At 46.8% G+C, this 12,588-nt stretch overlaps 1 protein-coding gene across 1 annotated transcript in view; it reads left to right on the top strand.

Moving 5' to 3' along the window:
• The window catches only part of ZNF618 (zinc finger protein 618), a gene marked incomplete at its 3' end in the record, with an annotated part of 149,450 nt that overhangs the window by 117,776 nt on the left and 19,086 nt on the right, over positions 1 to 12,588 (top strand). The window contains exons 12-14 of the mRNA XM_080630988.1: positions 5,640 to 5,828; positions 8,713 to 8,796; positions 9,908 to 9,964. Of these exons, the coding sequence (XP_080487114.1) occupies positions 5,640 to 5,828; positions 8,713 to 8,796; positions 9,908 to 9,964 (330 nt within the window). The remainder of the gene's footprint in view (positions 1 to 5,639; positions 5,829 to 8,712; positions 8,797 to 9,907; positions 9,965 to 12,588) is intronic.

The raw sequence follows: 12,588 nt of genomic DNA, 5'->3' as shown, positions 1-12,588 counted from the left end.
GCACCATGGTTTCTGCAGTAACCTTTATGAAAGCAAAAGAAGCTGTCCCTGCTGCAGACTAGACCAGCAGTCGCTGAGATATGCAGATGGGTTTCCAGTCCTTCCAGCAAATACCTTTAACTGTAAGGACACTTCAGATCAGGAGAATAATAGTATTTTCATAAAGTTTAACCCCCTCCCCATAAACTTTTCTTTTTCCTTTTGTTTTTTGGGGTTTTTTTAGCCCTTTTTTTCCCTCTCCTAGTTCCCATGACGAATAAGATTTATGATTTACAGTGACAGCCCACTAACCCTGATGAGCATAGAGCAGAGGGCATGAGGAGCTCCAGGGCAGGCTGGCAACTCCATCCTTCCACCTTTCTACTGCTCAGACTCTGCTCTTCCTATAGACCAAGGTCCTGTGAGGCAGCTGTGAACACATAAGGTTTGAAAAGCACAACTGGCCCTAGTAGTCAGAAGAAATAAAGCTGAGGCTGTGTCTTTACCCTGGTCTTGTTCTACTGGTTATAAGGCAAATGCTGAAAAATTAGCTGTAGTGGGAATGGGTTGGAAAACATTTCAGCATTCCCAATTCAAAGTTCTGGGTCTCTCCAGTTGAGTGCAAGCTTCCCTTCCGGAGCCTGTCTTTCTGTGATAATGGATAAAAATTCCTTGAAAATGGGCTAAACCAAGGACTCACATTCTGCAGGGTCAACAGGGCCTTGCAGGATAAGTTTTGGTCGGTGCTGCTGGATACCTGCTGTCTGGAAAAGAGCTCTGCTGTGGGGTTCCCTGGAATTGTTAATGCCAAATGTCTCCTTCAGAAGTTCCTTTTTGTTAGAGAGGAGGTTTCCTATGGTTAGAACTGGGTTATTACTCAAACAATGCATATTCTTGTGCTGTTTCTGTCAGCCTATTCAGTCTTTCTAAGAAGGGTGTCAGAGGCTGTTTCCAAAAAAAGTGGGTTGTAGGCACATTCATTGTCCCAATTTTAGAAATGCCTCTGAATGGAGGTGCACAGGGGGAAGGGTTCAGAGATCTCTCTGTCCTCCTCCAGGCTCCGTCTGCTCTGTGATGGAACTGATTTAACCACATTTGCAGGTGGCTGGGCTATTGTGATTGCTCTTAGAGGAAGTGTCAACAGTGCAGAGAAAACCTAGTGTCTTTGGGGTGTGGACTGGCTAGAAAAGCCACCAGCAGTAGGTTTTAGCTTGGTTCAAGTCCAGGCTCAGGAGTATGCACTCACCTCATCCTCTTCTGGTAACTGCAGATAGGGCAACAGACTCCCTGACCATGGCAGTATGTGGTGAGAGCTCTAAAATCTGCACAGTTATCCATGTCTGTTGCTTCCAGGATGAAAATCTAAAGGGGTGGCTGGGTCCTGAGTGCACTAATAGGTCTTTGTGGCCCTCACCAGCTTCACACAAGGCTTCTGCCCATATTCAAACCCGCTGTTTCAGCTCAGCTCTGGACCGTCAGTCCCTGCCTGAGCTACACTGTAGGATGTTGGTCTTGAGCTCAGTCATAGACATGCTTATTCCTGGCCATGGATCCCACTGGTGTGTACCCCAACAACCAGTGGACTCACTTCCCAGCTTGACGTCAACCCTGTCTCATCACTGTGGACCTCCCAGAGGGTTGCCGCTATATGTCTGGATCACCAGGGCTGATCCTGCCATTGGCCTGTGGATTGACTTCCCAGCTTGACTACAGACCTGTCTCATCGCCATGAGCTGATCCTGATGATCTGAACTCGTGGTTGAACCTGGCTGTCATCTCTGGTCCTGCCTTGGTTACCTCCCAGGGGTTATGGGATGGGCCCCAGCTGTTGAAGGCTCTGCCAGCCTTGACATGGACTTGGCTCCATAGAGGGCAGACAGACCTGCGTCCACCCTGACACCCGAGATATGCAAGGAAGTTCATCAAGCCTCTTTGCTGTATTACTTTTCTTGTCATGAAGGACTCTGGATACAATCTGTTCATTAAAGGTACTTAAACACAGAGTTCCCTAAAGGCAGCTGCTATCAAGGCCTTTTCTTTTAGGGAAAGGGATCCTTTTGGGTAGCATGTCTAGTTTCCATACAGGTCTTGCCTAACCAAGAAAAAGCCAGATGCAGATTCTAGCTGGATGGTGTGTCTTTGCTTCCTCCATCTTAGTGAGTGAAATGTGGGAGTTCAGGTGTTTTTCCCATTCTCTGAGCCCACAGTGCCATAGCCACAGACTCCCCTGGCAGCGTTTGTTGGTATGTACAAAGGAGCACGTTAAGAATAGGTTGGAGCATGGGGGGGTTTCCTGTGGAAACACGCATTTCCAGTAGCAGAGGTTTCTGCTCAGCATGTTGTATTTCAGGCCATTGTTAAGGAATCACTTTCTATCATACTCATTAAAGAGGTGTTTCTCTGGAGGTGATGGTATAATTCCATCTGAACCATCGAATGGTTCCTCACCCATCCTGACAAGATCTTTCTGAAAAAATGAGATACACGAATTATTAGCCAGAAATTTTACCTGGAAAAAGCAAAGTTACTGAGCTAACCTGATACCTGTTCTGTTGTGGTGGCGCATCATGGTGGTGTGTGTGGATTTAGGTATCTTTCTAGGAGATGTGTTGAAATGTCTGCCAGCGCTGCTCAGTGCCCCAGCTTGCCACTCACTTGAAGGTCTTACCAAAGGCAGGAAGGGCAGGAGGGACCACTGTGGTCTCTGGGCTGACTGGAGTACACATGATGTAGGGTTGCCTTGATCTAATCGCTCACATATTTTAGGGAGACATCTAATCTTGCTGTTACGAGTGACAGAACATAGAGCAGCCTCTTAAGGTAATTGTTTTGTTGAATTACTGCTTGTAGCTTTCAGACACTGGATCCTGTTGGATCTTTGTTGGGTGAAGGAGGGCTAAGTCACCGTATTTCTGTCCTTTGTACCACTTTGTGTCACCACTGTCCAGTCACTTCATAGACACTAACCTCTCAGTTAAGCCACAGGAGTGACTTGATGTTTCATTGGAAGGGATGCTGCTCTTGTCCTTCAGTTGTCCTCTTGTCTTCTCAAGGGAATATTCCCAAGTCAGTTAACAACCTTCATGAAGGGCATGCACCTGCACTGGGTCTAGTGGAGGAACTGAGAGCTAACACTGCCTTTCTGATCCCCTTTGAAAGTGCCCTGATTCCATACCCAAGGAGTACATCAGCCTTTTTAGCTGTATCATTGCCTCTACAGTCATCATGACCGAGTACAACAATGAACAAGCTCTTTTTCCTGCTGCCAAGGTGGAGTCCCCTATCTTTGAAGTATCACCTGTGTCACCTCTGTTCTTTAGCACACCGTGTGCCATCCTGTGTGGCTGTAGCACTCAGTTTACCAAGTAATGTGAGATCATTCAGTGAGACTTACCCTCTACTTTCCTCCTCTCATGCCCTCCCTTCCCCAATATCTCAGCTTCAACTGGGACATCTCTCAGATGCTTTCTGAGAAAGTTTGAAGAATTTTGTCCTGGGATGATGGTTGGACTTGATAATCTTAAAGGTCTTTTCCAATCTGGTTGATGCTGTTAATTTCATAGCAGCAGTTACAGGACTGTCTGACCACAGTCCTGTCTCAGGTCTTGCTGTTTAGCTGCTGATTTTGGGGCAGGCAGTTTTTGTAACCATTCAGCTACTCAGTATTTTCATGTTTGGAAGTATTTAGAACTTGGCCATTTGATCAGCCTGAGGCAGTGCGTTCCACAGTGAAGATGGCTTTTCAAGAGCAGAACAGCGGAGCTCCATGATTGTCTGTACCTGTGTTGCTTTGTCTTCAGAGGGAATTTATCATCTGATTAACTACAGACTAAAACCTTTTTTCAATGAATTATTGGCATCCTCCAGACTGGTAGAACTAATATTCTTCTGTCTGTCGTTGCATTGCTCAAAATCTTTCTCTTCCTTGTGTCAGATGGAGCAGCCTTCTCTCAGGGGTCTGAATTGAAGGACATACTATTTGTTTAAGTTAGGAGGAAAAAGAAGTCATTTTGGAGGTCTTCACAGCATTGAGACTTTTCTTTGGACCTCAGAGAGCAGTATCTGGACTGCAGAGGACTCGCAGTGATGCTCTTTGTTTCTGACACTGGGTGGTTGGCTGATGACTACTTCTCTTGGTATGGGCAGGGAATAAAGCAGCAATTGGTGGGAATGGGCTTTGTGAGAAACTAGGTGACACATAAGCAGGAAATTGTGATATCTGAGTACAGTTTTGTTTGGCAGCAATTGGAGGAGGACTATCTGTGGAGATTGAAAGGAAGTACAGAGCAAAAGCAAGCCTCCTGCCTAGTCAGCTGGCCAGAGACCAAACAGAGAAGTGTCATGACTTAAGCTATGAGAAAATCTAGTGCAGAATCTCCCGCGGAATTACACTATTTACACTAAATCTCATCTTAGATCTATCTATTACATGTATTGAGTATCTGTTTGCAAGCTGCTTTGGATGTACCATCCTCAGTCTCCAGTGCTGACAGGGAAGGTGAGAGCAGTTCACATTCGAGGTCTGTTGTGTCTCATGGGATTTTGGAAGTGAGCATCCAGTCCCAGCCTGGGTGACTTTCCTCCTCCCCTGTTTCAGAGTCAGGCTCTTGTGCTGCTGTGGCAGTCCAGGATGGAGAGCTGCTCCGTGAGGATAAGGATTTCTGAATTACACCGTATAGGATGAACAGGAGCTCGTGTTATCCATCCGACTTCGGGAATCCTAAAATACCACTCTATCCAAATCACTGGTAGCAAGCTTGGGCTGGGGGTTATGTGGACCTTGTTTCTTAGTGATTCTTTGTGGCAGGTGGTTGGAGTGGGACTTGGGCTTCAGGAGCCATATCCAAATTTCCATGGGGGAAGCCCCTGAGGAATGAAGAGGGTTGTTAGGTTGTTTCTCCATTTTTGTAATAGTTTTTTTTTATCCATGTGTTCTAGACAAGGGGCTTTCCTCCTGAAGGGTTTTCATATGACTTTTGGCATTGAAAATTCCTTGTGATCCTCAATGTGCATTGCAGATACCAAAATGTAGATGCATTTGAAGAGCATATCCCAGTATTACTCAGGATTTCTCCACATGTGACTTGTCTGGAGATGGGGGCCAAAAGGCCTTTTCTTGACTTGCAGGATGAGAACTGTGCCTCCTGATTCCCTTCCATTATAAACAGCCCACTTTCCTTTGTATTTGGTTAACAAGACAAGGAATGTAGCTGGAGATCTCTAGGATTTATACAAGGCTTAGGTAACAAAGATGTAAACTTCTCCCTGCTCAGAGCTCTGGGTATCACATTAGAAACCTGCTCTCAAAATTCACTCCTACATACATTGGAATGGAGGACAGAGGAGCAGGTACACCCAGCCAGGCCATGACAGTCAAATAGTACTCCTGGATGGATGGGGTGATGCTGCTGAAGGAGGAATGGGTTGGTCAGGTGGCAGTTAAAGGTGTGGAAGGGAACTAACAGGCTTCAAGACTCTGTCCCCTCAGGTGAGTGGGGAAAAACAGTTTTGTTCCATGGGATCGGTGGATCCACAGTCGCTGCAGGTCCCGGTGCGAGGGATTCGTGAGCGTGGCTGTTAGAAAGCAAACCCTCCCAGAAGGCCCTCGAGCTGGGAGCTGACTGACTGTCCAGGCACTAGTTCTGAGTGTTCATATCCAGAGTTCTCTCGATCTCCACTCTTCGTGGCAGTGAAGACACAGGCGAGCCAAGCCAGCAAAAAAACACCGGCTTCAATAAACCGATGTTCTACCCTCCTGCACCGCACCCCCTCCGGTGTCCCACCGGCATCCCAATCCCAGATGTTCCGCGCTCCAAATTCTGGATCCCCAGGAAGCAAGGCCATCACAGGTACCAATTGCCTTTCTACCATCAACTTTCTTAACTGCTTAGTGTCCAGTCCTGCCCTGGGTTGGCTTTTGACCCTTCCTGGACTCAGTCTGCTCCATCCATGACTGTCCCAGAAAAACTACTCTCAGAAGGAGTTGAGGGTATTAGATCCTTTGGCATGTTCTAAAGGAAATTTCCATCAGCAGTAGGTCTTTACAACCTCTTCCCAATGACAAGTTTGGGTTTTTTAAGCATCATGCTAACCACAAGGTACAAAAGACCCTGTTTCAAATCCTGGTGTCACAAATTGAGGAGAGCTTCCAGACAAGGATTGATGTAATGGCTTGTCAGGGATGGGGAGTTCTGTTTCATTTCCAGCTTTGTTTGTCAATTTACTGTTTGTTTCCCTCAAGGCTGATATTTTAAGGGCTGGGCCTCTCCCTGAGGAAGTAAAGTGGAGTGCAGGTGTCTTCACGGTGCTCCATTCCCCACAGGAAACACCAAGAGATAAGCTGGGCTCCAGCAGCAAAATTAATGGTACACAACCATTACAGAGGGGTAGAAAACTCAAGTTACGATTGGTTCCTCTGTAGCCTCAGTTTCCTCCTTCCAAACAACATCAAACCTTAAAAAAAAGAAAGGATAAAAAATAAAGTGAGGAGCACTGAAAAATAACTGTTTATAAGTAGGATGTGAGACATGGTGTTCATTTGCCCAGGCAGCGGGGAAGTACTTTTAAACATGTGGGATTGATGGATACGTATTCCATCTCAGTGCAGAAGAAGAACGGGTTAATCAGTTGGTGTTTAAACACCCCTGAAGTGTCTGGCACGGACAGATAAGAGTAACAGAGGTGGCTGTGGTGGGAGATGGCACAGAGTGCTGAGCAGTGATGCTTTTTGTGAGATAACACACACATCCACAGCTACTAGATGTGGCAGTGAGTGATCTTACAGCTTGTGAGTTCTGAGATTCCATATTGCTATTGCACCTCTTAAGTATGTATATGATTTTATTACTAATTTGAGGTCCATCCAGTTCAACCAAGTTAAAGCTGAGAAACCTTTTTCAGTATTTACTTAAACTTGCACCAACTTCTTCCAGTTTCCTGACTATCACAGAAGTGGAAAAGCTGGGAACGTTCCTTGGGGCAGAAGCCAGAAGAGCAGTAACTGAGAGAGGATTTTTGTAAAGGCACTTTTCCCCCCACACTTCTCTAATCAAAAAGCAATCATTGATACATTAGGTACAAACCTTGAGCTGCTCTCTTCCTGTATGGAGGAGGGAATCGCATGATGCTTAAGCCTAGTATATTGATCTTAAAACATCTAGTATTACCCTGGGGGTCCTACCCCATCTGTCTGGTGGTGTCATTTCTGTGGTGTCTTTCAAGGCAGTGTCCTGTACAGATGCAATCTGAGTGGCTTCTTGGGTTTCTGGTACAAGTGCATTGACCATAACACCTATCAGGAAGACAGTCTCCAGAAGGGATGCCTTCTGAGTGCTGTGGTTGGAGATGCTCCACGTGGGCCTGGGTAATACCAGAGATGTGGAGGATCACTCCTTGGAGGCTTTGCACAGACACTTGGTAGAGTGGCACTTTGTCTATACAGATAATTTTGCTTTTCATGCAAAAGGTTCAGGCATGAGGGGAGAGAGAGACATCTTGTGTTAGCTGCCTTCTCCTTGTGGAAGGACACAGTAAGACAGGGAATGCATCCAACCAGCTTTTTCTTATTGCCAGACTTGACAACAAAAAAATGATAGGGGATGAGGGGGATGAGGACAAAACTACCGTGCAGACTTCACTTCCACTTGTGACAGAAGCCAGGATTTGAACCTAGGTCTCTTGGGGGGTGGGTTGGCCAAATCCATTTTATTGTGGTCTCTTTCCTACTGTGATTTTCTAGTTACTTAAGGCCTCTCAATCTTATTCTTTATCTGTCAAGGGGGGTGGACTAGATAATGTCTCCAGTTCCTTTTCAGGCCTGTTTTATGTGTTTCTGTTTTAACTGATTTGATTACCAAGTTTTCTTGTTGTCCTGCATTATAGACAGAGTCAGGACATTGCTTGTAATGGTGAACCTATACTAAGGGACACCAGCTTGAGGAGGATGTGAGGCACCTCAGCTGTGCTGTGCAGTGACCTTTCAGGTCACCACTGCCAAGGGTCAGGAACCACTTCTGCACATTGGAGGGGTCCTCCCAGTACAGTTACTGGGAAATTGCCCTGTTATGTTGCTGCAGTGGGTGAAGCCAGTGAATGCCAAGAGCTTGGGCTGGCAGCTCACTCCTGAGGAGCCCAGGCCTGTCTGTGGGACCTGGGTAGGGATGCGGGAGCGAGGTCACTGTTGGAGAGCATAGGGGACAGAGACTCTACTGCAGCTTTTCCAGGCATCGTGGGCAGCTCTGAGGCAGCCCCTCAGCCACCCTTTGAATGTTTCTGGGAGGGTGTTCAGGAAGGGAGTGTGGATTACTGGAAGCGCAGGGAGAGCTGGGATAATGCTTCTGTAGGTCACACACTGCATGTTGTGATGAGAACCCAGTTCAGCCGGCAGACCTGTACCAGAGGCTTTAAGGGCTGCTTATTGCCTTAAGAAAGAGTAAGATAAGGGTTGGGTTTTTTTGCAGGGGAGGAAGCCATGACCCTTCTGGTTCAGTCAGGACTGGTGTTCATGGGCTCCCTAAGAGCCAATCCAGGCCACCTCAGCCAGAAGGCATTCAAGAAAAATACCTGTTACCCCATCAATGAATCTGGCCCATTTGCCTCCAAAACGAGGTATTTCACCTTTCTGCTGTATTCAGGGTATGTGATTATTGGCACAGGAGGATGTTTTGACTCCTGTCTGCGTGGTTCTGTGCCCACTGTTGACCAGTCACCATCCCTGCTTTGTTCTCCACCCAGCAGAAAGTGCTTTCAGCAGGAGAGTGGAAGGCAAAGCACAGAACAACTTTGAAGAAACAAACAGCAATTCTCAGAACTCCAGCGGTAAGTGTGTTCTCTCCCTCCTGCTGTTGCTTACCATGGCCCTCTCCAGAGCAGGAATCGGCTGCAGTTGGTGATTGGTGATCTATTTGAGTACCTTCTTTAAGCTTGCAGGCTGCTAGCCTTCCTGGGGTATTGCCCTCTTCTCGCTCCTCTCCAGCTTCCTGGCACTCCAAGCGTGTAAAAAAGGTGATATTGGGGATCCTGCTCCCAAGGTCCAGGTACTTTAGCGTAGATTTTGATGTGGGGAGCAAAGATGTAGAGAAGGGGAATATGGATGGAGATGAAGCAGTTCTTGTTCTTTGTTTATGCATCAGTGAAGTCTGTGTGAAGCAAAGCCGTCTGCAACAAGCAAGAGAAGTTCGAGGACTCTGAGTAGACCAGCAGTTTGCTGTGATCCTAAATGTGGCAGTTTATTTACACATCACTATAACCAGAGTCCAGCTGTTTGTTTGTGAGTTCACTACTACGCAGAGGTCACAGCACACCAGATGTGCCGATGTAGGACTGAAATGTATGTGCTAGAAGGAATTAAAATTTACTTCTGGAGTTTCCTTTAAATTTCAGCTCCAGGTGGTATTAACTAAACATAACCACTGGGCTGGATGAGTTTATTTAGGTACACCATTTATAGAGCTTACAAGGTTTTTGTCCTGCCAGTGCATCCCCCTGCCTTCAAGTGGGACACTGCCATTCTCTTATGTTCCCTAACTGGAGCATAACAGATAGACCAGATAAAATGTAATTTAAGCATCTCTATGCAGAGATAAATAATGTGCCAGCAGGAAAGGCTGGCCTCCCTCCGTTCCCCATTCAAGAGTACCAAAGTATGTGGTGTTCCCAATGCCACTGGCTGGGATGGGCAGGTAAGGGAAGGGATTTCTCCCTGGAGCAGGTTTCACAGCATCTCTTGGTAGGGTTTATGTCTGCCTGTGAAGCAAATAAAGAGCTTTCTGGAACTATATTGCAAAGGAATGGTGTGTTATTGGAAGACCCACATGCAGTAGCAGAGTGGGTGATAGTGGATGGGAAAAAAGTTGTTTGTTACTAAACTACTGCAATTGTGTTTTGAGGAACAACCCTGTACTAATCCAAGCATTCACCACAATTACAGCTGTTCATTCGGGGACAGAAAAACCTAAAGAAAAGAGGTGTAAGCAGAACCCATCAGGTGAGCTTGTCTCTGTGTTTCAGGCCCTTGTACTCTTTCGTCCTGTTCCACTTGGGCAGCAGCAGTCAGGAATCATTAGGGGCTGGCCAAATGCCTTCAGTCAGCCCAGCCAGGCTGTTAGACATGACACAGAACCATAGTTCACTGGCTGCCAAGAGTTACCAGCCTGACTTGCTGCTCTGAAGGTGGCCCCTTGCCCCTCAGCAGGTCTGCTCCTCATGTCTTGTCTTCTGTGGGTAGTATGAGTGGTTTGTCTGAAGGGTTTCAAAGCCTTTAAGTGCACATCTTCAAATGCCAATGTACCATTTGGGTTCCTGACTCCTCTGGGGCCCTTTGAAAGCAGCAGCCTTAGATTGTTCCTTTTTTATGCCTGTCAAGCCCTGTATAGCCTACAGAGGAAGGACAGAATTACCTTCCTTCATATCAAACAGCTCATCCCTAAAGCCAAGAGAGCTGCATGTGTTAAGTTTTGCAGGAGGGAAAAGAACCTGTATCATGGAGGGGGTCCAGGGACTACTGACAGGAAGTCAGTAGTGGCTGTATAGAAGAGTCCAAGACTTCAGTCCTGTCTGAACTGTCAAATACTAACCCATTGTTGCTGTGACACATCTCACAGATCCTCCCTGCCATCTCCTCATACCAGCTCACATCACACTCATCCTTCTGAATCTCTTTCTATCTGAACTGCAACATTTAAAGCCCATGAGTAAAAGCTCATAGTAAAACGCAAAGACAGAAGTTCTTACAAACAGAGTAGTGAGTTTCATCTGGTTTGCTTGTCTTACGTCATTTCTGTCTGCATCACATGTATTCTCAGTTTAGTTTAGTGGCTCAGTCTGAGGTATGGCAGGGGAGTTGCAGCATGCTCACCTGAACTTCTGTTTGAGCCTGGAAGCCTGAGGAACTGGCGTGAGGTGCTCAGGACTGGTTTGAGGGGAGTTGGGCTCTGGTTGGAAGTAATTGTTTCCTGCATTAAACAGCTGACACACTCAAAGCCAGACTGGTGCATTGGGATTTATAAACTTGTTCCCTTTTCCGTCTTCCCTTCCCTATCCCACATTCTTTTTTCATTTCTCCAGCCCTGTTTTCCCCTTAACTCTGTCTTTGTGCCATGCTGCTTCCTGTGTGTCCCATTCAATGCTCTCTCCAGCTCTTGCACCAAGCCATTTCTTCTCTTTTATTTCTTCATGTTCTCAGGAGTCAGTGTAAATGTTCTCATTGATCGCAGCCTGAGTGAGCATTGCCATGTCCCACTCTGAATGGCACTGGTGATTAGAGAGGCCGTGGAAAGCTCTGCAGGCATATGTGTGCTTTGGTGTCCAAGCAGAGCTCTCAGTAAATTCCTTTTGAAAAGCTGACATGTCCTGATCTCCCAGTTTTCCTTCTTTCCATGGCTGTGTTTCGGTAGGTGGGACAAACTGTGTGACTTCATGTTCACGTGTGTGATAGGAACTCTTGGGAGTAACTCTGGTGTTGTTGGCTCATCCTTTCTCGTGCTCCAGGCAGCAGATTTCACACAGGCGGGGAGGCAGCTGGTGATACTGTGGTTGAGGATGACAGAAGGATGGACACTTCCATCCTCCCCACTCCCATCTGCTGCTTATCACCAAACTCCTGCTGCTGTGAAGAACAGTACCCAGGTTTGGGGAGTAAATGTAGGTCCCAGCTGAGCAGCCCAAGAGCTGCGTGGCTTGGCCTTGTTAAATGGTTGATTCTCTCTGCCACTTGCTCTTTGTCAGTGTGAGTTTTGTGTCACAAGCTCAATCACAAAGATATAACACAGGATTTTTTCAGGCCACCCAGCTGGGGACATTATGCTCTTACCTTGTGTCACCCTCCTGACTGTCAGTGTCACAAACAGCTTCATGTCTGGAGTGAGGGGGAGGGCAAGCAAAGCAGCAAGGTCAGCAAGTAAAGCCACCTAAAATAGCCTTGGATGCAATGCTGCAGAGAGCCCTAGCTGGGAGTAAGACAACCAGAATGGAAAATGATGTCCCCTCCCTATGCACAGCCCCACTGCAGGTACCTGGTATCCTTATCTAAGTAACCTGGCATCTTACTGCTCGTAAAACAACACTGTGGCTGTGTTTGAGTCCCAGCTACTAACAGAAGGATGGAGTGATGGAGCCACAGAGCGGATGGAGAAGGACTGTTCAGCTGCTGTCCACCTCATGATAGGGAGAGTGTGCCTTCTTCCCATTACTATATTTGAAAGAGTCTCCGCAGCTCCTTAAACTTGCTTTTCGATGAAACCTGGAAGTTTCTCAGTAGTATCTGCTACAGTGTGCAAATTGCTTCCCTGTGCTTCTTCAGGAGCACAAGCAGCCAACGCAGACGTCCCAAATCACGTGAAGCCTGTGATTATTCACTGCTGAACTAAGCAGGGTCCAGAAAACAATGATGTGACCTGATCCTGAAAGATGGAATTGGCTTCTTGCGATGTGTGAGCTCATCTAAGATGCTGTAAAGCTTCTTTCAAGGAAACTCTCCTTGGTGGTGGGTATTCTGCTGAGTCTTGACACGCACAGGGGCTTTTGGTACTGAATTCTCAAGGGGCTAGGCAGTATTTGAAGGCCAACTTGAGAAATACTTTTCTGGCAGAGGCTGGCAGTGATCAGCCTGAG

The sequence above is a fragment of the Psittacula echo genome, assembly GCF_963264785.1.
Source record: "Psittacula echo genome assembly, chromosome: 16".
In the NCBI taxonomy this organism is placed as follows: Eukaryota; Metazoa; Chordata; class Aves; order Psittaciformes; family Psittacidae; genus Psittacula; species Psittacula echo.
This window is presented reverse-complemented; position numbering and strand designations above follow the sequence as displayed.